General features: G+C 40.7%; 1 protein-coding gene across 1 annotated transcript in view; it reads left to right on the plus strand.

Annotated features, from left to right (window-relative positions):
- The window catches only part of GRM7 (glutamate metabotropic receptor 7), a 526,714-nt gene that overhangs the window by 390,707 nt on the left and 109,989 nt on the right, over window positions 1-26,018 (plus strand). The window contains exon 8 of the mRNA XM_029243336.1: window positions 16,294-17,229. Coding sequence (XP_029099169.1) covers window positions 16,294-17,229 — 936 coding nt within the window. The remainder of the gene's footprint in view (window positions 1-16,293; window positions 17,230-26,018) is intronic.

Here is a 26,018-nt window from a genome sequence, read left to right on the forward strand (position 1 = left end):
CTATATTTCTGGAAGGTCCTCCCTCATTCACCCTCCTCCCACCGCAAGTAAAGTAGGAGATGAATTGTAGGCCTGCTGCCAACTGTATCCTTCCCAATGGGATTTCTTCCTCTCCACCCTCACCACAAAGCTCTGGACAAACCCTCTGACATTTTGTTCCTCCAACACTTTCCTCTTAAAATGTGGTCCCCAGACCTGCATCATCACCTGGGAGCTTGTTAAAAAATGCAGAATCTCAAGTCCACCCTCCCCGCTGAGGCTGACTAAATCAGAATCTGCATTTTAACAAGATGTCCTGGGGATTTGTTGGCACATTCAAGTTTGAGAAGCACTGTTCTAACACACCAGGTCTTCCCTGCCTCAGTGCCTTTGCACCTGCCCTGTTACTTCCCATGCATGCCTCCTCACCGTTCAGGTCACAGCTTAAAAGTCACCTTTTCTGCCTCTCTCATCTTCTTTTTAAAGTAGATGCCCTGGTGTTACCCTTGCATTTGCATTCCTACTCGACACCTGTTACAATATATAGTTTATTAATTTGTTGTACTGTTGCTTCAGCTGTCCCAGTAATTCTGAGCTCCTTGAGAGCAGAAGTCTTACCCAACCCGTTTAACAGTTGTATCCTAATGAATATCACCTGGTACATTGGGTGGCCGAGAAATGGTTGTTGAATCAAAAAATGAGCAAACTGATATTCCATGAGTGGCACCTACCTGTATCTCTAACGTTATCTTCTTTATTCCTTCCTTGCACTCACCTTAAACTACTTGCAGCCCCTCATCCTCATTGCCATCCTTGAATCAAGTGCTTTCGTGCTTTCTTGGATTTCCTTAAGCTTTTCACTCTTCCTGAATGTTTTTTCCCCATCTACTCTCACTAAAGAACACTTAATCACCCTCAGAGACTCTGCTCCAATATTCTAGAAAAGACAGCTTAAGGACCATTTGGTCCACAGTTGTATTTTGAATCCTATTGAATTTTACTGAGTTTACATGCATATTTCTACCATGACACCAGGATCCTCTAGAGGGAGAGGAAATAATCGTTTATCTCATCTGTATAGCCATTGCTTAATGCAGTGCATGGAACACAGGAACTGCTCAGTAAATGGCCTTTGAATTATGAAACGGGAGAAGTACAAGAGGATGTGAGAAGGTTGGTGTACGAAAGCCAACCTACATCTACTTCAGAATCTTGGCATAAAAAGTCCTTCCTGACCAGCATAGTCCCTGTAGACTGTGTGCACTTTTCTTGATGAAAAAGCGCTTTTCATCTCCCTTGTCTTCCAGGGGTCCTGGAAATATAAGCTGAATGAAATAAACACTTAATTTGTCTCACCTTCCTAAGATAACCTAGCTTCTCAGTGTAAAAATAAACAAATAGGCTGTCTTAGACCATTCAGGCTGTTACTACCCAATGCAATAGGCTGTGTGGCTTATTACAACAGGAGTTGATTTCTCACAGCTCTGGAGCCTCAAAAGTCCAAAATCAAGACACCAGCAGATTCGGTGTCTGGTGAAGCCTGCTACCTGGTTCATAAGATGGCCATGTTTTCACGGTACCCTAATTGGTGAGGGAGTTCTCCGGAGTCCCTTTCTAAGGGCATTAATCCTGCTCATGAGGGCTCCACTCTTAAAACCTAATCGCCTCCCACAGGCCCCTTCTCCCCACCATCACAATTGGGATTAGACTTCAGCATATGAATTTGGAGGGGGCGGGGAAACACAGACATTTATTCCATAGCATGTGCTGTTTGGAGAGACCACTTCTCTCTTAGCTTTGTGGACTTCCAAATGTGTAAGGCAGTAGACTCCACTTCTTTTTTTTTTTAACATCTTTATTGGGGTATAATTGCTTTATAACGGTGTGTTAGTTTCTGCTTTATAACAAAGTGAATCAGTTATACATATACATATTCCACTTCTTAAATAGCCTAATTTTGTTTATATACCTGTGGATATAGATGTCAACACAAATGCATCTCAACAGCTTTCTGCAAAATTCCTTAGGGCATGGGACAGAATCCAGGGGCAGTAGGTGGCTACCTAATTAAATGTTGTTTGAAGGGTACCAAAGGACCGCTTAACCAAATATATCACGTCCACCACATCTTCTGAGCTGCCAGCTAAACCAACCATTTGAGTTGTTTCCTCGGATTAACCTGGAGGTGTTTGTTAAAGAGATGATTGTCCAACTCATCACTGGACAGTATGTGCTCTGAAACAAGACTTAACGGATTTATGCTCAGTCTGTAGAGAGCAGTAACCCATTTCTCTGTAAAACAGACGTTAGCTTTTTAGTTTGGCTCACCAGGTGTTCACAAGGAGGACATGTCTGGCTCAGTGTTGATAACCTGAGTAGGGGAGAGGATGTGCCAGTCAGTAGAGGCTGCGTGAACAAAGGCATGGAGGCAGTGTACAAGAGAAACCTGAAAACCGCATGAAATAAGAGCTTATTCTTCTTGTAATGAAAGTTAGAAGAAAGAAATTAAAATACCTATTTTAATTGGATATCACTGTCTTTAACACACTCTCATATATGCAATCAGATTTGATTCTCCAACAACTCCATTTTACTGGCGAGAAAATTAAGCCGCACAGAAGCCCAAGACGATCCAGCTAGTAGTGTTCTGAGAGTTGACAACCGAACTAGTGCTCTCTGACTTTCCATGACCCCACAGGTTACACTAGTCCAAGAAGGGAAAAGATCTGAAAGGCAATGCTGGAATTCCAATCAAAATATTAGTTAACCAATGTCAGTGTTTTCTACAGTGTTACTGGAGGGATACAGATTCTGCAGTATGTTGAGATAATAAATGTTACAACAGGGGAAAGAATTATTTGTTCTGAACTCCAAAGAATTAGAAAGCACTGTCTTAAATCAAAGCATGATCTCTCCTTAATAGCATTACTTCTCAGGGTCTTTAATAAACTAATAGGTACTGTGGCTCCCCTGACATCGTGATACTGAACGTGTGGTTTTCTGTGTTCAAAAGATTATGTTGCAGGGCTCGTATTCATCAGAATGAAATGTGGGATAATGATGCTAAATAATCTGTATGAAAACAATTTCTATCCTCTAGCTCAGCAAAGGGAAGCAAGAGATTTGGAGGCTGAGAATAGAAAAATAGAAAGGAGGGAAAAGAAAACAGAAAATGAAAAGCTCTTCTTGTCTCAGAGGGTAAACTAACTGATCAGCATTCTTCCCCATTTACCTGGCAGAGAGCATGACTCACCCCAGGTGAGTGGGTGAAAAGCAATTTGCAAGTTGTCTGGAGTGTACAAACCTAAGATGAATGGCTGCGCGGATTAGAAAAGAAGATTTAGTAGCAGAGATATGAGGACTTCTATTGTTCTTGCTTGTATAGTTTGTCATATTTAAGCAAGTCAGAGTTGGGAGGCTCAAACAAGAAGGAAGAATAAGGAGCATTCACGGGCACTAAAAGAAGGCATTTTCTCCTAAGGGTGTATCCCTTTATGTCTTTTCTTGGAATAGAATTTGTCCGAGTTTCATTCCATCTTTGAGGCTCTGTTGGGCATTTAAACAAATACATAATAGCCCCAGTTTTCCCAGTGGAAGCAGAAGAGGCAGGAGACTAGCACAGATAAAATGCTGAGAGATGTCAACAGAGGGAGAGGGCATTTCCAGCTTGGAGGCTTCAGAGAAGATTTGGGTTATTTGAATGGTTGCAGAATTAGGGGAAAAGCATGACAGCTAAAAGGATGAGTATAAACTAAATAATGCAAAGAGGGAACCATAGGGTATTGAAGGGAAGCGCAAGCAGTGCCCTTTGCTAGAACAAAGATGGGTATGGGTGGGGCTGGAGGTTGATGAAGGTGCAGTAGAACCACACTCGCCTTCCAAGAAGCCGCCCTGGCAACTTCATGACAAATAGCATCTGTGAGCCGATCTTCTAGGCATAGGGTGGACATAAGGAAACAAGATAAACGTGATGTCTTCACATGGAGGGAGATGAACACAGAAGTAACCACCCGGATGTTTAATTTCGGATAGTAACTTAACAATGTAGAGAAATAAAGCAGAGGAGAGGAATAAGAACCGACAGGGAAGACTGACAGCAAAGAGAGTAACTGAGAGGACAGGATAATGATAACTTTAATAGAGCAATGTTTGGGGACAAAGAGGAAAGAGGTTTATGGAGAAGATTGGAACAAACTTTGCTATTTTTTGAGGGGAGCAAGGTGGAGGAGGCGTCGAAGATGACAGTACAGTCACTAATAATAATTGCAGTAGATAAAACTCATTAAGCTTTTACTATGGGCCAGACTACATGCTTCACATACATTCATTTTCTCAGTAATTCTGAAGCCAAATCTGGCCTCTGTACCCCGACACCGAATTAATTCTTGGAGACAGAGTTTTGGGTGAAGTAGAAAAGAATAGCTTCATTGTTTTGCCAGGCAAAGGGGGCCACAGTGGGCTAATGCCCTCAGAACTGTGTGTCCTAACGGGGGGTGGGTTTGTGAGGGGCATTATAGTCAAGGGGCGGGGTTGTTGATAAGGATCAGGGTGCGCGCAGGGCCACCTGGCATCCGGTGATGACGGGCAAGCTTCTCTGATACGAAGAGTGCTTCATCAAGTAGTTAACACCTTCCATTTGGTGGGGATTTTAGTTCTGCAGAAGAGCTCAAAGATATTGTTATGTGTGTCCCTTGAAGGGGGACCAGGACCCTGCCCCAAGGCTGCACCATTGTTTCTTGGCCTTCCTCCCTGGTCTCTGCGTTTCCCCCCCACCCCACCCCACCCCACCCCACCCCGACCTTCCCTGATTAGCAACGGTTTGAACCTGCCCTTTGGAACTCAGGGAAGGGGACACAGAAAGGCTTTTGTGCCCAGAAGCCCCACAGGGTCCTGCTCAGTTTCAATTCTAGGAGGTAATCACTGCTATGTGCATTTCACAGTTGAAAAAACAATAATAAGGTTCAGAGAGCTTAAATGACTTGGCTACCATGTGACCCAGCAATCCCACTACTGGCATATACCCAGAGAAAACCATAATTCAAGAAGACACATGCACCCCAAAGTTCATTGCAGCACTATTTACAATAGCCAGGACATGGAAACAACCTAAATGTCCATCAACAGAAGAATGGATAAAGAAGATGTGGTGCATATATACAATGGAATATCACTCATGCATAAAAAAGAACGAAATTGGGTCATTTGTAGAGATGTGGATGGACCTAGAGACTGTCCTACAGAGAGAAGTAAGTCAGAAAGAGAAAAACAAATATCATATATTAATGCATATATTGGCATCTGAAAAAATTGGTATAGTCGATCTTATTTACAAAGCAGAAATAGAGACACAAACGTAGAGAACAAACGTCTGGATACCAAGGGGAAAAGGGGAGGGTGGGATGAATTGGGAGATGGGGATTGACGTATATACGCTATTGATACTATGTACACAATAGATAACTAATGAGAATCTACTGTATAGCAGCAGGAACTCTACTCAGTGCTCTGTGGTGACCTAAATGGGAAGGAAATCCAAAAAAGCGGGGATATTGTATACGTATGGATGATTCACTTTGCTGTAGAGTAGAAACTAACGCAAAATTGTAAAGCAACTCCAATAAGAATTTAAAAACAAACAAAAAATGACTTGGCCAGTGTCACTCTGCTAGGATTTGAACCCAGGGCTGTCTGAGTCCAAGGCTCATGTTATTAACTCCTCTGGTGTAGCAGGACAGGTTGGAGGGTGGGTGGAGAGATCTAGAAAACGGGAAGGAAGGCGGTACTTCTAGTTTTAGATATGTAGAGTGTGAAATGCCACTACAGCATTAGTTGCTGATAATATGTGGCTGGAAGAATCAGAGCTCAAGAGAGAGGGGAGGCCTGACAATAGCCATCTTTAAGTTTTTGCCTGGATTAATTAGACTTAAGGTGATCACTGAAGGCATAAAATATTCCAGTAAAAATTAATAATTGGGCAGTTACGATGTCTCAGACACACACCTTACACATGCTGTCTCATTTGTCACAAATGCATCTCATTCATAGCAAATAAGCTAGGGAAACACGCTTCACATGGTTGACTCGCCTTGGGTCATACTGTCTGGAGGTGACGAAGCCAGTCTTTGAACCCAGGAAAGGCTGACTTCCTAGCTCGTGTTCTTTCTGTTTTGAGCTGTGGCTAAGTTTACCGGAGGAGAATGTTCAGAGAACAGTCAGGGACCTATTGAAATCCACTTCTGTCCTTGGCTGAAGGCGATTGTTCTGACTCCCCATGGTGTGTTAGCTATGTTCGTGCTTCCACTACCTAGCACCTTAGTGCTCCAGATTTAACTCCCTTTCTTCTCTCAAAATGCCAAGGACATTCCACATATAAACTTCCATTCTTTAGATGTGTATTAAATGACCAACAAATAGATGAGACTCACGTAAGTCCTTATGGATCCTTCGATCAACTCCACTTACAGTTAAACTCCAGTTTTGGCCGGGGGAAAATCGTTTCTACAGTAGCGGTCAGTCTTTTCTCTCACCTCTTTCACCTGCCAGTGTTCTTGATTCCCCTCTCAGATTCTGGGTTTCCAGCATTGAGTAGAGTGGATGGAAGCTCTGAAATCACTGGGTTTACAGAGGAGCTGGGAGACAGATTTTAATGAGTCACGTATCTGCACAAGTACAAATGGTGTTAAGTTCTTTGAGGAGGGATCCTTGAGAGGTTGTAAAAGGAGGAACCAGCCCAGTGAGGGTGGGGCATCCTGAGCGAGTGTCCGGTAAGCGGAAGAGGTATTGAACAGCTAGGTACAGCACAGAAGCCACTGTGGGGCAGGGTGCTTCATGGGACTCATGGAGCCAGGAGAGAGAAGCCACCTGGTGTGTGTCCCTTTGAGACGATGCTCAGCTAGGAGGCTAAAGAGCAATAAGAAGCCACTGAAGAATGAAGGGAAAAAGGTGACGTGATCAAATCTCCATGCTAAAGCATCCTCCTGGCTCTAGTGCAAAGGATGGGATTAGGAAAAGGCCAGCAGGAAAGAGAGGTGAAGAAACCGCATAGAAAGCTTTTGCAGAGGAGGTGTGATAACAGGTGAGAAAAGAGGATTCATTTCTCTAAGGCGTTCGTTTCTGTCTCTTTTGCTCCCGACAATTAAAACGGGATCCAGCACCCAGTAACCTTACTTAATATATAGTTTGTTGGATGAAACAATTAATGTAAGTGATTGCAAGAGGGAAACCCAACACAAGTTGTTGGTCACTTAGATATGGGGGGAAGGGGTGGGGACCAAAGGAAAGGAAGATGTCAGAGATGACACAGCTTCTGGTTTATGGATTGATAAAGCTGCCATGCGCTAGGGCTTTGTCCTTCTTTTGTCATTGCCTCTGAGTCAGCCAGTGTTTTCTGTAAAGGGCCAGATAGTAAATAGGTTAGGTTTTGCGGGCCATGCATTCACAACTACTCAGTTCTACCAATGTAGCCTAAAATCGGCTAGAGGCAACATGTCAATGAACAGTGTGGTGACGTTCCAGGAAAACTTTATTTATGAAATCAGGTGGTGGGCAGGATTTGGCGCGCTGGGGGCCATAGTTTGCCAATTCATGGTGAAGATCATGAATTCAGTTTTGAACAAGTTTATCTGAGGTATTTTTGAGGCATCCATGTGAATATGTTTACATTGTAAATTATTCTTAAATCCGTGCTTTAAAAAACTACTTTCAAATGTTTTTAATAATTCAAGCAAGATTAAATACCTTATGTTTGATTGGTAAGCGTCATTTAGGGAATTGTGTCCCCAGGCGGGGACTAAATAAGAGATGATTTGTAGGTAACATGCACATGATAAGGAGATGGCTCTCCTGGCAGTTTTGTTTCTGGAAGAGTTAGCTAACTAGTGTTAGCAGATATGTATTGTTTGGCCAACTGAGTATATGGTAATTTTGAAAAAGCATCAACATTGTGAAAAATCGAAGGTTCCCCAGAAGGCTGTCCTGATTCTTCTGGAAAAAATAAAATTAAAAAAAAATAAAAGGAAGATCTGAAGCCAAGTAAAGATAACCCTTTTTTAGTTAGAGGTATAGAAAAAGGTGTGATAAAGAAAGAAATGTAGAATTACTTTGGGGGCAAACTGTTCAATCGGTCTGGGAGCTTTTAATTATGCAAATGTAATAAATACCACCCGCCTTTCCCCTTGTACTTAAGGAAAACGCAAGCATTGAAATAGTAAATGCAGGGCTTCCCTGGTGGCGCAGTGGTTAAGAATCCGCCTGCCAATGCAGGGGACACGGGTTCAAGCCCTGGTCCGGGAAGATCCCACATGCCACGGAGCAGCTAAGCCCGTGCGCCACAACTACTGAGCCTGTGCTCTAGAGCCCACAAGCCACAACTACTGAGCCCACGTGCCACAGCTACTGAAGCCTGTGGGCCTAGAGCCTGTGCTCCGCAACAAGAGAAGCCACCGCAATGAGAAGCCTCTGCACCTCAACAAAGAGTAGCCCCCGCTCGCCGCAACTAGAGAAAGCCCGCGCACAGCAACGAAGACCCAACACAGCCAAAAATAAATAAATAAATAACTAAACAAAACAAAAAAAGAAATAGTAAATGCAGATCATTTTGGCAGAACTACTAATGAAGTCTTTTCTTGATGTATAATTCAATATGTATTTGCATGGACATGTAATTTATTTTGTGTTCCTTTAGACTTTGTTTTGAGGCGAAGCACTCTTTTACTCTCACATCAGTTGTTTGCTTTATGGGCTGAGCCTTTCTAGGCATTTTAAGATGTTTAGCCAATGACATTATGAAATATAAGTCCGGAGACCTTCCTGAACTGTGAAAATTTATAATTCCACTACAGCGCCATACTTTCCCATTAAACCATAAGAGTATAACTGAGCATTTTAGGTGACCTTCTCGGACTTTTCATGAGAGTTAGTGCATCCTAAGGTCAAGAATAGAAGCCTGCAGTCAATAGGTTCTCTAAACAAAGCAAATATTTTCTCCTAAATTCCAGCCCTTCAGAGAGTTTAGTTCATTCTTTCCTATACTTGTCTACATATGACCAGAGGAGCTTTCAAACACCCTGCTGCCTATTTGGAATTTTTAGAAGATCCCCAAGTGATTGAAATGTGCAGTCAAGTTTGGGAACCACTGGCATAATTCAAAAACAGGTCTTAATTCAGAGCAGACATACCGGTGGCCAATAGGCACGTGAAAAGATGCGCAACATCGCTAAGTATTAGAGAAATGCAAATCAGAACTACAGTGAGGTTCCACCTCACACCCGTCATATGGCCATCATTAAAAAGTATACAAATAACAAATGCTGGAGAGGGTGTGGAGAAAAGGGAACCCTCCTACACTGTTGTTGGGAATGTAAATTGGTGCAGCCGCCATGGAAAACAGTATGGAGGTTCCTTAAAAAACTAAAAATAGAGCTGCCATATGATCCAGCAATCCCACTCCTGGGCATATACCCAGACAAAACTATAATTGGAAAAGATACATACACCCCTGTGTTCATAGCGGCACTATTCCCAATAGCCAAGATATGGAAACAACCTAAATGTCCATGAACAAAGGAATGGCTAAAGAAGATGGTGTGTGTGTGTATGTATTCAATACATACATATATATAAATATACATATACACATATACATATATATATATATATATATCTCCAATGAAATATTACTCAGGCATCAAAAATAATGAAATAATGCCATTTGCAGCAACATGGATGGACTTAGAGATTATCATACTAAGTGAATTAAGTCAGAAAGAGAAAGACAAATACCATATGAAATCACTTACGTGTGGAATCTAAGATATGACACAAATGAACATATCCGTAAAACAGAAACAGATTCACATGGAGAACGGACTTCTGATTGCCAAGGGGTGGGGGGAGGGGAGGGAAGGAATGGGAGTTTGGGGTTAGCAGAGGCAAACTCTTATATACAGAATGGATAAACAACAAGGTCCTACTGTAAGCACAGGGAAGTATATTCAATATCCTGTGACAAACCATAATGGAAAAGAATATGAAAAAGAATATATATATATACACATATAGCTGAGTTGCTTTGCTGTGCAGAAGAAATTAACACAACGTTGTAACTATAGTTCAGTAAAATTTTTTTTAAAAAAAAGGACTTAGTAGCAGTACAGAGCTGTCCACACCTTGGACCTCGAGGTGCTTTACAGTGAGATGAAGCTCCAAATCCCTCCATGGGTGCCCAGGGACTACCATAGTTAAAAACTAGTCAATTATGTACTCTTTTATGTACAATCTTTTATATACAGTTTAATGAAGAAGGTGTATGGCATTTTCTTCCTAGAGTATATTAAACACGATGAATTGTACAAATAATTCCAAATTTTGAATAAGTAGAATTTGAATTAAGTGCGTTTATAGCAGTCCCGAAATTCTGTCTTATAGTCCAGTCCTGCTGCCTAAAATTTAACAATCGGGGCTGAGGCTTAAAAAAAAAAAAAAAAAAAGACATTGAGATACTACAAAATTCCTTGTAAAGCCATTCTACCTTACCCACTCCCCACCGGAACCTAAACCTGGTTCTTTTCTAGTACTAGAAATTCAGCATTCTTGTGCATTTTTCCTGAAAAGATTTTTTCATAAATTAGCCAGGACAAATATATTTTAATGAACAAATGGTGTTTAATAAGAAAGCTCTTGTTAAATTAGCTCATTCTATTAAGGTTTTAGTAAGTTAAAATGATGCTGTTGCAAAGAATTATGCAACAAAAGCACCAGCCAGCTCACTCTACAGAGTGTGCGCTGGAAAATGCAAATGAAACTTCACTGGGGAAAATATCCCTGCAGTGACACAGTTTTCCTTCAGAGAGAAAATGTCTTCTAGATAAAAATGGATGCACTGAACAGTGTTTATAAAAATCTTCTCTGTTTGATTCCTGCATTTGGCAGTAAGACAGCAACTCACTGGGTTTTATTTTAAAATTCCAGTGATTATAAGGTTTGCGCGTCCCCGGTGGAATAGCTTTCTCTGCTAGAGCCAGACCCCAGTTTTTCCTTGCCAAACACATGTGCTAAAGAACTTTAGCTGACAGGTCCTTTTTCATTCTCTCTGAGCCTGAAGCAGTGGAGTCACAGCTGATTTTTTCGAGTCCAGGTGTTTACCACCCTCTTTTCTGAGTGCTTTCAGGAGACAAAGACAAGTGTATCCGATCACGTGTGATTCACAAGTTTCCTTTCCTCCTGGAACTCTCTACTACCCACGCAAGAACTTGAATTATTGCCGAACTGTCCAATAGTCTCAGGCCTTCACGTTCCAGCTGCAGAAATAAGAAAGAGTGTGTTAGAATGTTTGACTGCAAGTAGTGGGCTACCCATGAGGTATTGGTTAACCAAGGGAAGTTTATTGTTTCATGTTCGCAGTTCAGGGTAGGGTGGTACCAGTGTTGGTTCATTTGGTTGACAAAATGATGCCGCTGTTGGGGCTTCCCCGGTGGCGCACTGGTTGAGAGTCCGCCTAACGTTGCAGGGGACACGGGTTCGTGCTCCGGCCCGGGAAGATCCCACATGCCGCGGAGCGGCTGGGCCCGTGAGCCATGGCCGCTGAGCCTGCGTGTCCGGAGCCTGTGCTCCGCAGCGGGAGAGGCCACAACAGTGAGAGGCCCGTGTACCGCAAAAAAAAAAAAAAAAAAGATGCCACTGTTAAAATAAATGATTAAAGAAGACAATTTAGGCAGTACAGACACACTTTATTTAACATTTTGTGGACAGTCTTCTTTCCGAGAACTGCAAAATGGGGTGGAAAGTGGAAAGCTCTCATAGGATAAAGAATAAGGAACATATAAAAATTATCTGATGGGCTGGGCCCACATAGTCAACCCTTTTTGGGGTGAGAAGCCCCTGAGTTGACATAGCCTTTGGAGACTGGCTGACTAGATGTACTGCATTTCTGTTCGAGTGAAGCTTGTTCACAGGAATGTGAAAGTTATCTTAGTTTTGGCTTACTGACGTGGCACCCCATACAGGAGTGGCTCCATGTTGAGCCTAGAAAGTTACTTTGAGAGCATCAAAGATACAAATTCTGTTTTTGTTTTCGTTTTACTATCCTCAGCATATCAGCTTTGTTCCTTCAGCTTGTCTCTTCGTGGTGGCACAATGGCTGCTGCAGCTCCATCTATCACATTTGCACACATCAAAGGCTGAAGACAGCATCTCTCTTCTTTGTGACTCTGCTTTAAAGAGTGAAGAACGCTTTCCTAGGACTCCACAAAAGGCTTATTTTTGCTTTCATTGGCCAGGATTACCTAATTTTCTCTTTTTTAAACCATTGATTCACTTATCCATAAAATCTATGCGCCATGCATGGTGTTAATTGATGATACTAGCTTTACAGGTGTATTCTCTTGCCAAGAGCTGAGATCTCAACAGTCCTTTGCCATGAGCCAGCTAACTGAGCTGATCCAGTATCCAATAACCATAAACTTGGGATGTCCAGGAAGAAAATGCATTCTTATCAGGGAATTTAGAACTGTATCTTCTAAAGAAGACAATGGTAAACATCCTAGCCTTTTTCCTAATCTTTGTTGACCTGAAATAAATAGACTGACATATATTGTTCCAGCAAAGATGGGTTTATTTGAGATCAGCAAGAGCATTGCAACTCGGGGTCTGAAACCGTGGCAAGCCACATGCAAGACCCCTCACAGCAAGGAAAGGAGAACACTTTTGTAGAGGGGAAAAGGAAGTTGGAGGGCAAGAGTAAAAGGTTCATGGCTTTTCATTGGTCGAGTCCTTGCCAAGGAAGAGGAATCTTCTTCCCGTTGGGTTCAGCTATGGGCACGGGGCGTGAGATCTCCCCCTTCTCCTGACACTCTTTAATTGAGATTTCTATTTATTAATTTTTTACATCTTTCTGCAGTTTAACTTTGGCTTTCCAGCTAACTAAATAAAACAGTTTTGTCGCAGAGTTTAGAACAAACTTGAAATTTGCATTCCTTCTAGCCTTTTGACAAAGTCAATTGACATTACAGTTAATTTTTCAAAACCCTAAATTGTTACCCTCTTTAAAAAAAATAGGTGCCCCTGGTCATTTGCAGCTCACTGTTTCTTCTTATGAAACAAGGCACTAAATTTGTGTGGATAGGTAAAGATATACACAAATCATGTGTGTCACTTTAACAAAATTCTCACTTACTGGAGCTCTTAAAGGTTAGTTGGTACCTTTATGGAACATAAATTATATTTTCAATAAATAATGATTTTTGTTGGCAAAGCAAGTAAATTAGACTTCTGTTCGTTTGGAGCAAGAAGCGACTTTGTTGCTTTAATATATACAATTAAATTGAGTTGAGATCTACTTTAAATGAAAATTGAAAACAAGTTAAGTAGTCAATGTAATGTTTGTGGTTATAGCTGTTGTATACATTTGGTTAAGTTGAGAAAAAAAGCTGTTCAGCGTTGCTGACCGTTTTATTTGTGGTGAGGGGGGATTGCAAGCTGGCAACATATGAAATTGGCTATAAAGTATTACATATAATGATAATTTGTTTTTATATTTGTATGAGCCCTACATCTATTCCGTAGCTTAAGTTTAAGAATCAGGCAATCTCAAGTTTAGCTAATGATGTTTATTTGTAAGGTTTTTTTTGTTAGTCTTTCTTACTAACCATGTGTAGGGCCTTTTACTTTGATATTTTGAAACATTTGTGTTAATAATAGCAATGTTTTAGGTTCCAACTTCTTGAAATTGGACGTTTATAAAGTTAATGCATGTCTTTTTCTCTCTTATTACAAATTATTTCCTTAATTTTATGACTTTGGGATGGCTGACAGTGACCTACTGGTGCAAAAATGATGATGTTGAGAAAGAAATGATTATGTTTTATATCTGGTTAGATTTATTAGTGCTGACTTGGGCTTTGTGCTCAGGCAGATGAGTTCATAAGAGTCATCCAAAGATACTTGGGTCTCTGATTAAAGTTCAAATTCAATCACTAGAAGGTTATAGTATTTTATAAAGTTTAATCCTTGAACCGTTCTTTTCCCCAGAGTTAACTACATTTGACTCAGATGTTGAATGTAGTTCTCATTCAAGTTTTGATGGAAGTAGCATACCTTGCTATACACTGCATGCTGTTTTAACAGAGCATTCAAATTCCACTGAGCAATAAATTAGTTCCCCCCCTTATGTCTTAAAAGTATGCATTGAGAAAAGGCTCAGGGACTTCCCTCGGGGTGCAGTGGTTAAGAATCTGCCTGCCAATTCAGGGGACACGGGTTCTGATTCATGGTCCGAGAAGATCCCACATGCTGCGGAGCAACTAAGCCTCTGAGCCACAACTACTGAGCCCGTGTGCCACAACTACTGAAGCCCGCATGCTGCAACTACTGAAGCCTGCACACGTAGAGCCCGTGTTCTGCAACAAGAGAAGCCACCACAGTGAGAAGCCTCACACCACAACAAAGAGTAGCCCCCGCTTCCCGAACATAGAGAAAGCCCGCACACAGCAACGAAGACCAAACGCAGCCAAATCAATCAATCAATCAAAATAGTTAAGACTCTTCAGTATCATTCTAACCTATATTTTTGTTCCCATATCTTAAAAATTTGATAAACTAGATATGGGGAATATCAGCCAGATTTGTCCATTGGAATGTATTCGTGTATTTTTTAAAGTACATCTTTTGCAACACGTAGATACTAAAATTATTCATTTAGTAGGTGTATTTTTCAGGACCCTTGGTTACAAGTAAGAGAAATGCAATTCAAAGTGCTTCAAGCATAGCAGAGTTTACTGAGTCACATAATGACACAATATAGGGAAAACCTGCTTCAGGCAGAGCTGTTTCCAGGAGCTTAAACAGGCTTATCAGTAATCTTTCTCTTCAATTCTCTGCTCTGCTTTCCTTGATATTGGCTTCTTCCTCTGAGAAATAACTTCCTCTTTATAGCCATGAGCACCAGCATCCTTACATCCTGGAACCTGCAAATCCAGCAGAAACAAAAGATTTTTATCCTACGTAATCTCTGTAAAAGCCGTGAAGCTAAATGCTGTGCCATTCTGTAATGACCCCATCCCTGACCCAGTCTCTGGGGCTAGGAGGTTGGAATGTATCAGTGGTTGACAAAGTGTGATGGCTAGAGAATCTCCAGCAACACCATCTGTGATTTTGTTAGAAATACATACTCTCGAGCCCCATCCTAGTCCCAGTGAATCAGAAAATCTGAGAGTGGGGTTCAGTATGCTGGGTTGTAAAAACCCCTCCAAGTGATTCTAATGTGTACTCAAGCTTGAGAACGACGCAGTATCCTAATTGGCCCAGCCTGGGTCTTGCTTGCCACCCCTGGAGTTTCCGTGTAAATCCCATCTCACAGAAAGCACATAGGAAAAAAAAAAAAAAAAGTGAGGAAATGATATCAGGAAAAAAGGAAGAATAGATGCTGTGCTGGAAAAGATGAGATATCAGCCCCGTAATGAAGTTCTTCTTTGTTTCTGATGCCATTATTTCTCAGAAGACTGTTAATTATGAATTCCCTTCCAGAAAGCCAATATTCTAATTAAGCAAGCACACGTTCATCCTCCTCTAGGATATAGTGTTTTAGTTTAAATTTCATCTCCAAATAGGTACATGGCTCATCTTGAAAGGTTTCCAGACCATATTACTTTCTTATCAAATGCTTTGTTAACTACAATTAAAACTTTCAATAATGAACCTTATCACTCCTCTGTGATAAATAGAATAGGTTCATTTGCTTCAAAATTTCTCAGTGAAAATGACAGTGACGCCTACAGAATTTTAGAAAAGGTGGTTACCACTGCAATATCATCCAAAATAATTTAAAAACAATTAAAAAAAACCAAAAGCATCTAATAAGGGAAATGAATATAGCTTTTCACGTTACTTAAGATTTTTAACTTAATTTGGGACATTTGCACTTATTACCCAGGAGGCGGCAGTAGAGAGCATGTCAGTCGTCTCTGACTTTATCTAATCCTAAGAATCCTCTGAGTACTTGTTGAAAATGAAGATCCAAAGGCTCCTTTTCAGGGTATTCTTAGTTGGGGGGTCTAGGGTGGGAACAGGGAATCTGTATTTCCAATAGCTACCACAGGGAATTCTTACAATCCGGCATGTTTGGCACACTCTACAGTGGTGAAGAGTGAGGATGCGACAGTGAAATGGTGTGGGGTTGAATCTGGGTTGTAGCTCCTGCAGCTGGGGGTTACTTTACCTTGTCAAGTCTCACATGTTGTTATCATTACTGTTTGTTGTTATTATTCTTTTTCTTTCCTCTTAACGAATCTACCTGTTGCATCTTCTTATTTCTTGTTGCAGATAGAGGACATGCAGTGGGGTAAAGGACTCCGGGAGATCCCCCCGTCAGTGTGTACACTGCCATGCAAGCCTGGGCAAAGAAAGAAGACACAGAAGGGAACTCCTTGCTGCTGGACCTGCGAGCCTTGCGATGGCTACCAGTACCAGTTTGATGAGATGACATGCCAGCATTGCCCCTACGACCAGCGACCCAATGAAAACCGAACCGGCTGCCAGGATATCCCCATCATCAAACTGGAGTGGCACTCCCCCTGGGCCGTCATCCCTGTCTTCCTCGCCATGTTGGGGATCATCGCCACTATATTTGTCATGGCCACTTTCATCCGCTACAATGACACTCCCATCGTCCGGGCATCTGGGCGGGAACTGAGCTATGTTCTGTTGACGGGCATCTTTCTTTGCTACATCATCACTTTCCTGATGATAGCCAAACCTGACGTGGCAGTGTGTTCTTTCCGGAGAGTGTTCTTGGGCTTGGGTATGTGCATCAGTTATGCGGCCCTTTTGACAAAAACCAATCGGATTTATCGCATATTCGAACAGGGCAAGAAATCAGTGACAGCTCCCAGGCTCATAAGCCCAACATCACAGCTGGCGATCACTTCTAGTTTAATATCAGTTCAGCTTCTAGGTGTTTTCATTTGGTTTGGTGTTGACCCACCCAACATCATCATAGACTATGATGAACACAAGACGATGAACCCTGAGCAGGCCCGGGGAGTTCTCAAATGTGACATTACGGATCTCCAGATTATCTGCTCCTTGGGATATAGCATTCTTCTCATGGTCACGTGTACTGTGTATGCCATCAAGACTCGGGGTGTCCCAGAGAATTTTAATGAAGCCAAGCCCATTGGATTCACCATGTACACAACATGTATAGTCTGGCTTGCCTTCATTCCCATTTTTTTTGGCACCGCTCAGTCGGCGGAAAAGGTAAGTGAAAATGCACACCGCACACCAATGCATTTCAAAAATGTGTTCCTTTTTGAAAATATTGAAGCCAAATCGATTGTATAGAGCAAGAGGTTTTAAAAATGTAGAATGGTATTCCCAAGACTAGACAAATCCTGAGTTAATAGGCACCAGTGCTACAGAAGTCCAAAACCTGCCTTGGGCTGTGCTATTGGGTTGGCCGAAAAGTTCGTCCAGGTGTCTCCGTGACATCGTACCCAAAACCCGAAAGAACTTTTTGGCCAATCCAATACATTCATTCCACTGGAAACCAACCAGAGGTGTAGCCTTTTCAAGTCAACTGATAAGAGAGTGATGCAATGTAGCAAGAGATTATGCAGTATAACATAATCCAATCTGTCTAAATTAAACCTTCCTATTCATTCATTACCCACTCCCTCTTCTTTCATATGTATTTCCTTGGGATAAGAGGGGAGGGCCACAGTCCATTATTTCCCAGGATAAGGATGGTCATCACCAGCTCTCTCTCTTCCTAGTGGCTGTGTAGGCGCTCACTGTGGATTGGATCATGTGTGTGAACTATACAGCATATGTCTGTATCTACATGTATCTCTAAATGGGTGGATATAGGAGACCTTTGGTTGTCATTCCAGTCTATAGGCTCCCTACAGCTAGATGTACAGTAATTGCCTCAAATGAGGCAGAGCGATATCAGAGACTCAAGTCTCCAGCAGTGGGAGGGCCAGTATGTCACAGGGGAAGTGTCATCTGGCTGCAGAAGTTCAAAGTTTTCAAAATTGGTGGGCCCTAAAATGTTGATCCTAGATATGTTCAGTGTACATGACCTCCCCCTCCCCATATATAGAGTTTTATGTTTTTTATGAGTCTGTAAGCTAGGCAGTCCTAATATGTTGAATCTTAACGCAACTAATATATGTGTAGCTGTAGGTCTGACATGTGCGCGAATCAGGCAATGCTACCGTGTTGATTCTAAACGTGATTCATATACATCTGTGCTCACCTGGATATTGTTTTGTATATATGCAAACTGGGCAATGCTAATAGGTTGATCTTAATAAGATGTGGTGACCTTTACTCAGTGAAGGTAGCTCTGGCATGCTGGTACAGCTGAAGCCAGAACTGAGACTTAAGTCCTCACTGGCACGCTCTACAGAGAGAGCGCAGTTACAGCTTGATTAGAGGTCAGCACATCAGGCGTCTAGCCTGGTACCACGTCACTTTGAAGAAGTCTCTTCAACATTCAAGGACTTAGCGCCCTAAGTGGGGAGAACAAGGATTGAAGTAGAAATGTCTACAGATTTACAAATCTCTGCTTCTGGGAATTAGTTGAATCCGGTTGTTTATAATCATAGAAAGGATTAATGGACTTTGACTGGTTTTCCAACTGAAAAGGTGTCTTTTACCTAAACGGTTTGATTTAGCAGCTATAAGATTGGACTGTGTTTAAAATGAAAAAGGCAAATATCTTATGAAAGCACATAGAATTCTAAAACCAAGGACAGTGAATGGTTCCAGATTACGGTTTTAGTCATAAAAGGAAGTTCTTAGAGGAAGTTCTTCTTGAACATATGCTCAGTGAGCAAAGTGTGTGTCCGGAAGTATGTTTCAAATTCATAATGCATGTTTACTATCTGTGAAACGAACTTGAACTTCATTTCATTGCTTTATCCCTGGGCCAAGGGAATATTAAAATATGAGGTAGGGTAGTGAAATGCAGTGTATGGCAGTAAGTTGACAATCATGGACATTTTTGTGGGGTCTGATGTTCATCATCAAAGCCTATCGAGAGAAACATTATTCTGTTATTAAACACAATTTCCCATGCAACAGGATAAAAATATTAGAGCTTTTTCTTGTAAATTTATGTTTGAGGAATATAAAAGGCAGGGATCATTGCAGTTGTCCTATAGATGAGCCTTGTTGTAATGCATATTTGGCATTATAGGTCTCTACCATTTCGTTTGTCATTTCTAGCCGTTTCCAGTCATGACTCTGAATCTTGTCAGTTAAGATCAGGGGTATAATTTACTCATTTAAAAACCTGAGAAGGATACAAGTTTTCAGGAACTGGATTCACTGATTCTGGTTGTTCTAGAAAACATTGCATAGGTAGAACCGGACTACAGGAAAAACTAAGCTGTCTTCAAGCAGTGCGCTTTGTATACCAGAATTTAGAAGGCACATTATTTCTCTTTGTATACTCTCAGTGGATTATGATGTTTTACATTGACACAATTAAAGGTACCAAATTGCCAACTGGGAACAGTGAATTTGGAATGAAAATGCACGTGCCTTCATGCCAGGCATATGGCTAGAGTACATGAAACCATGGAATTTCTTTTTTTAATTTTTTAAAATTTTTTATTTTCCTTATCCTTTTTTTTTTTCTTATTAGTCATCAATTTTATACACATCAGTGTATAGAGGTCAATCCCAATCGCCCAAGTCAGCACACCACCATCCCCACCCACCGCGGCTTTCCCCCTTTGGTGTCCATATGTTTGTTCTCTACATTTGTGTCTCAACTTCTGCCCTGCAAACTGGTTCATCTGTACCATTTTTCTAGGTTCCACATATATGCGTTAATATATGATATTTGTTTTTCTTTCTGACTTACTTCACTCTGTATGACACTCTCTAGATCCATCCACGTCTCAACAAATGATCTGATTTCGTTCCTTTTTATGACTGAGGAATATTCCATTGTATATATGTGCCACAGTTTCTTTATCCATTTGTCTGTTGATGGGCATTTAGGCTGCTTCCATGACCTGGCTATTGTAAATAGTGCTGCAGTGAACATTGGGGTGCATGTGTCGTTTTGAGTTATGGTTTTCTCTGGGTATATGCCCAGTAGTGGGATTGCTGGATATATGGTAATTCTATTTTTAGTTTTTAAGGAACCTCCATACTCTTCTCCATAGTGGCTGTATCAATTGACATTCCTACCAACACTGCAAGAGTGTTTCTCCACACCCTCTCCATCATTTGTTGTTTGTAGATTTTCTAATGATGCCCATTCTAACTGGTGTGAGGTGGTACCTCATTGTAGTTTTGTGGGGTTTTCTGTGTGGTTTTTTTTGCGGTACGCGGGCCTCTCACTGTTGTGGCCTCTCCCATTGCGGAGCACAGGCTCCGGATGCACAGGCTCAGCGGCCATGGCTCACGCGCCCAGCCGCTCCGTGGCATGTGGGATCTTCCCAGACCGGGGCACGAACCCGTGTCCCATGCATCGGCAGGCGGACTCTCAACCACTGTGCCACCAGGGAAGCCCCATTGTAGTTTTGATTTGCATTTCTCTAATGATTAGTGATGTTGAGGAGCTTTTCATGTGCTTCTTGGCCATCTGTATGTCTTCTTTGGAGAAATGTCTATTTAGGTCTCCTGCCCATTTTTAGATTGGGTTGTTTGTTTCTTTAATATTGAGCTGCATGAGCTGTTTATATACTTTGGAGATTAATCCTTTGTCCATTGACTCGTTCGCAAAGATTTTCTCCCATTCTGAGGGTTGTCTGTTCGTCTTGTTTATTTGCACAGCTTTGCTGTGCAAAAGCTTTGAAGTTTCATTAGGTCCCATTTGTTTATTTTTGTTTTTATTTCCATTACTCCAGGAGCTGGATCAAAAAAGATCTTGCAGTGATTTATGTCAAAGAGTGTTCTTCCTATGTTTTCCTCTAAGAGTTTTATAGTGTCTGGTCTTACATTTAGGTCTCGAATCCATTTTGAGTTTATTTTTGTGTATGGTGTTAGGGAGTGTCCTAATTTCATTCTTTTACATGTAGCTGTCGAGTTTTCCCAGCACCACGTATTGAAGAGACTGTCTTTTCTCCATTGTATACCCTTCCGTCCTTTGTCATAGATTACTTGACCATAGGTGCGTGGGTTTATCTCGGGACTTTCTATCTTGTTCCATTGATCTATGTGTTTGTTATTGTGCTAGTACCATATTGTCTTGATTGTAGTCTTGACTATAGCTTTGTAGTATAGTCTGAAGTCAGAGAGTCTGATTCCTCCAGCTCCGTTTTTTTCCCTCAAGACTGCTTTGGCTATTTGGGGTCTTTTGTGTCTCCATACAAATTTTAAGATTTTTTGTTCTAGTTCTGTAAAAAATACCATTGGTAATTTGATAGGGATTGCATTGAATCTGTAGATTGCTTTGGGTAGTATAGTCATTTTCACAATGTTGATTCTTCCAATCTAAGAACATGGTATATCTCTCCATCTGTTGGTATCACCTTTAATTTTTTTCATCAGTGTCTTATAGTTTTCTGCATTCAGGTCTTTTGTCTCCCTAGGTAGGTTTATTCCTAGGTATTTTATTCTTTTTGTTGCAATGGTAAATGGGAGTGTTTTCTTAATTTCTCTTTCAGAGTTTTCATCATTAATGTATAGGAATGCAAGAGATTTCTGTGCATTAATTTTGTATCCTGCAACTTTACCAAATTCATTGATTAGCTCTAGTAGTTTTCTGGTGGCTTCTTTAGGATTCTCTATGTATAGTATCATGTCATCTGCAAACAGTGACAGTTTTACTTCTTCTTTTCCAATTTGTATTCCTTTTATTTCTTTTTCTTCTCTGATTGACATGACTTCCAAAACTATGTTGAATAATAGTGGTGAGAGTAGACACCCTTGTCTTGTTCCTGATCTTAGAGGAAATGCTTTCAGTTTTTCACCATTGAGAATGATGTTGGCTGTGGGTTTGTCGTATATGGCCTTTATTATGTTGAGGTAGGTTCCCTCTATGCCCACTTTCTGGAGAGTTTTTATCATAAATGGGTGTTGAACTTTGTCAAAAGCTTTTTCTGCATCTATTGAGATGATCATATGGTTTTTATCCTTCAGTTTGTTAATATGGTGTATCACATTGATTGATTTGAGTATATTGAAGAATCCTTGCATCCCTGGGATAAAACCCACTTGATCATGGCGTATGATCCTTTTAATGTGTTGTTGGATTCTGTTTCCTAGTATTTTGTTGAGGATTTTTGCATCTATATTCATGAGTGATATTGGTCTGTAATTTTCTTTTTTTGTAGTATCTTTGTCTGGTTTTGGTATCAGGGTGATGGTGGCCTCATAGAATGAGTTTGGGAGTGTTCCTTCCTCTGCAAATTTTTGGAAGAGTTTGAGAAGGATGGGTGTTAGCTCTTCTCTAAATGTTTGATAGAATTCACCTGTGAAGCCCTCTGGTCCTGGACTTTTGTTTGTTGGAAGGTGTTTAATCACAGTTTCAATTTCATTACTTGTGATTGGTCTGTTCATATTTTCTCTTTCCTCTTGGTTCAGTCTCGGCAGGTTGTCCATTTCTAAGAATTTGTCCATTTCTTCCAGGTTGTCCATTTTATTGGCATAGAGTTGCTTTTAGTAGTCTCTTAGAATGCTTTGTATTTCTGCAGTGTCAGTTGTTACTTCTCCTTTTTCTTTTCTAATTCTATTGGTTTGAGTCCCCTCCCTCTTTTTCTTGATGAGTTGGGCTAATGGTTTATCAATTTTGTTTATCTTTTCAAAGAACCAGCTTTTAGTTTTATTGATCTTTGCTATTGTTTTCTTTGTTTCTATTTCATTTATTTCTGCTCTGATCTTTATGATTTCTTTCCTTCTGCTAACTTTGGGTTTTGTTTGTTCTTCTTTCTCTAGTTCTTTAGGTATAACGTTAGATGGTTTATTTGAGATTTTTCTTGGTTATTGAGGTAGGCTTGTATAGCTATAAACTTCCCTCTTAGAACTGCTTTTGCTGCATCCCATAGGTTTTGGATTGTCGTGTTTTCATTGTCATTTGTTTCTACGTATTTTTTGATTTCCTCTTTGATTTCTTCAGATCTCTTGGTTATTTAGTAACGTATTGTTTAGCCTCCATGTGTTTGTGTTTTTTACATTTTTTACGCTGTAATTCATTTCTAATCTCATAGCGTTGTGGTCAGAAAAGATGCTTGCTATGATTTCAATTTTCTTCAGTTTACTGAGGCTTGATTTGTGACCCAGGATGTGATCTATCCTGGAGAATGTTCTGTGTGCACTTGAGAAGAAAGTGTAATCTCCTGTTTTTGGATGGAGTGTCCTATAAATATCAATTAAATCTATCTGGTCTATTGTGTCATTTAAATCTTCTGTTTCCTTATTTATTTTCATTTTGGATGATCTGTCCATTGCTGTAAGTGAGGTGTTAAAGTCCCCCACTATTATTGTGTTACTGTCGATTTCCTTTTTTATAGCTGTTAGCAGTTGCCTTGTGTATTGAGGTGCTCCTCTGTTGGGTGCATATATGTTTATAATTGCTATATCTTCTTCTTGGATAGCTCCCTTGATCATTATGTAGTGTCCTTCCTTGTCTCTTGTAACATTCTTTATTTTAAAGTCTATTTTATCTGATATGAGTATTGCTACTCCAGCTTTCTTTTGATTTCCATTTGCATGGAATATCTTTTACCGTCCCCTCACTTTCAGTCTGTATGTGTCCCTAGGTCTGAAGTGGGTCTCTTGTAGACAGCATATATGTGGGTCTTGTTTTTGTATCCATTCTGCAAGCCTGTGTCTTTTGGTTGGAGCATTTAATCCATGCACGTTTGAGGTAATTATTGATATGTGTGTTCCTATTACCATTTTCTTAATTGTTTTGGGTTTGTTTTTGTAGGTCCTTTTCTTGTGTTTCCCACTTAGAGAAGTTCCTTTAGCATTTGTTGTAGAGCTGATTTGGTGGTGCTGAATTCTCTTAGCTTTTGCTGTCTGTAAAACTTTTGATTTCTCCATCGAATCTGAATGAGATCCTTGCTGGGTAGAGTAATCTTGGTTGTAGGTTCTTCCCTTTCATCACTTTAAGTATATCATGCCACTCCCTTCTGGCTTACAAAGTTTCTGCTGAGAAATCCGCTGTTAACCTTATGGGAGTTCCCTTGTATGTTATTTGTCGTTTTTCCCTTGCTGCTTTCAATAATTTTTCTTTGTCTTTAATTTTTGCCAATTTCATTACTGTGGGTCTCAGCGTGTTTCCCCTTGGGTTTAGCCTGTATGGGGCTCACTGCGCTTACTGGACTTGGGTGGCTATTTCCTTTCCCATGTTACGGAAGTTTTCGACTATAATCTCTTCAAATATTTTCTCTGGTCCTTTCTCTCTCTCTTCTCCTTCTGGGACCCCTATAATGCGAATGTTGTTGTGTTTAATGTTGTCCCAGAGGTCTCTTAGGCTGTCTTCATTTCTTTTCATTCTTTTTTCTTTATTCTGTTCCGCAGCAGTGAATTCCACCATTCTGTCTTCCAGGTCACTTATCCCTTCTTCTGCCTCAGTTATTCTGCTATTGATTATAGTTTTCATTTCAGTTATTGTATTGTTCATCTCTGTTTGTTTGTTCTTTAATTCTTCTAGGTCTTTGTTAAACATTTCTTGCATCTTCTCAATCTTTGCCTCCATTCTTTTTCCGAGGTCCTGTATCATTTTCACTGTCATTATTCTGAATTCTTTTTCTGGAAGGTTGCCTATCTCCACTTCATTTAGTTGTTTTTCTGGGGTTTTATCTTGTTCCTTCATCTGGTACATAGCCCTCTGCCTTTTCATCTTGTCTATCTTTCTGTGAAGGTGGTTTTTGTTCCACAGGCTGCAGGATTATAGTTCTTCTTGCTTCTGCTGTCTGCCCTCTGGTGGATGAGGCTATCTAAGAGGCTTGTGTAAGTTTCCAGATGGGAGGGACTGGTGAAACCATGGAATTTAAATTGTGGTAGGCAGCAAATTGCAAAATGCAAAAAGATATCACAGCAAAAGGCATTATTGCCAACCTAATACATACAAAATCATAGCCCTTCCGTTTTTGTTTAGATTTAAGGGTTGAAGTGTTTCAACTGGAAGAATTCCATTGTTACAAGACACACAAAAAAAGAAAAATTAAGCAGTGAGTTCAGTAATATCTCTTTACTGTTTCAGGATATTGAATTTGTTTTGATTATATGAGTATTTCTTTGTGAAATTTCTCATCAGTTGAGTTCATTAACACAGCATAAGGTATGAGAAATGTTCCTTATTGTCTTGCAAAACATCAACCCTCAAGAAGTTTATTTTTGCTTTCGTTATGGAGGATGCAAGAGGATATTACTCTTATCCTGTTTTATCATTGCTAACCCTGTGACTTCTGAAATGATGATCTTGGACGTGGCCAGGGATGGAAGAGGGAAACTCTAGGCAAAAAATAACGATTCCTTATCTTAGGAATTATATTTATGTGACTGAAATGATTCAAGGAGACACTGCAAATGGTAGAATGACAGCACAGCAAGAGCTTGCGTGTGTGGTGAAGTGCTATAATATGCTATTGCTATATACTGGCACAGTCTGTTGGAGGACTGGATTGTTTTCATGGAAAACAAAGGCTTGACTCGTGGGTGTATCTTTACAAAGAGCTTTTCATGAAGCCAGGTAGGGAGGATACAGGTTATGCTGCTCCAATCTGGGAATCCCTATAGGTGCTGTATTTATTCAATTGTTTTGAGCCTGTTGTTGTCTGGAGGACTTTCTGGGTAAGCCAATATATCATTTCTTACACAGGGACAGGGAGACAAGCTTTGTACCATTTCTACAAAAGCAAAGTAGACCTTTGTATAAAAGGGAAAGGATCAGAGGGTCTCAGAAGTCTTTCCCTCTGTGCACGTGTGTTTGCTTGGATGGGGCGGGGAATGGGTTGGTGAGAAGAGGAGAAAGAAAAGAATTGAGGCATTTTCTGGTCACAGAAAAATGCTGGGAAAAGAGTCTTGAAGGAAAAGAGTTATGTTTTCTGTAACGTGACCCACAAACCTCTCTTGTG

This window comes from Monodon monoceros, unplaced genomic scaffold (genome assembly GCF_005190385.1).
Source record: "Monodon monoceros isolate NGI ecotype Baffin Bay Population unplaced genomic scaffold, NGI_Narwhal_1 Super_Scaffold_3, whole genome shotgun sequence".
NCBI classification, from domain to species: Eukaryota; Metazoa; Chordata; class Mammalia; order Artiodactyla; family Monodontidae; genus Monodon; species Monodon monoceros.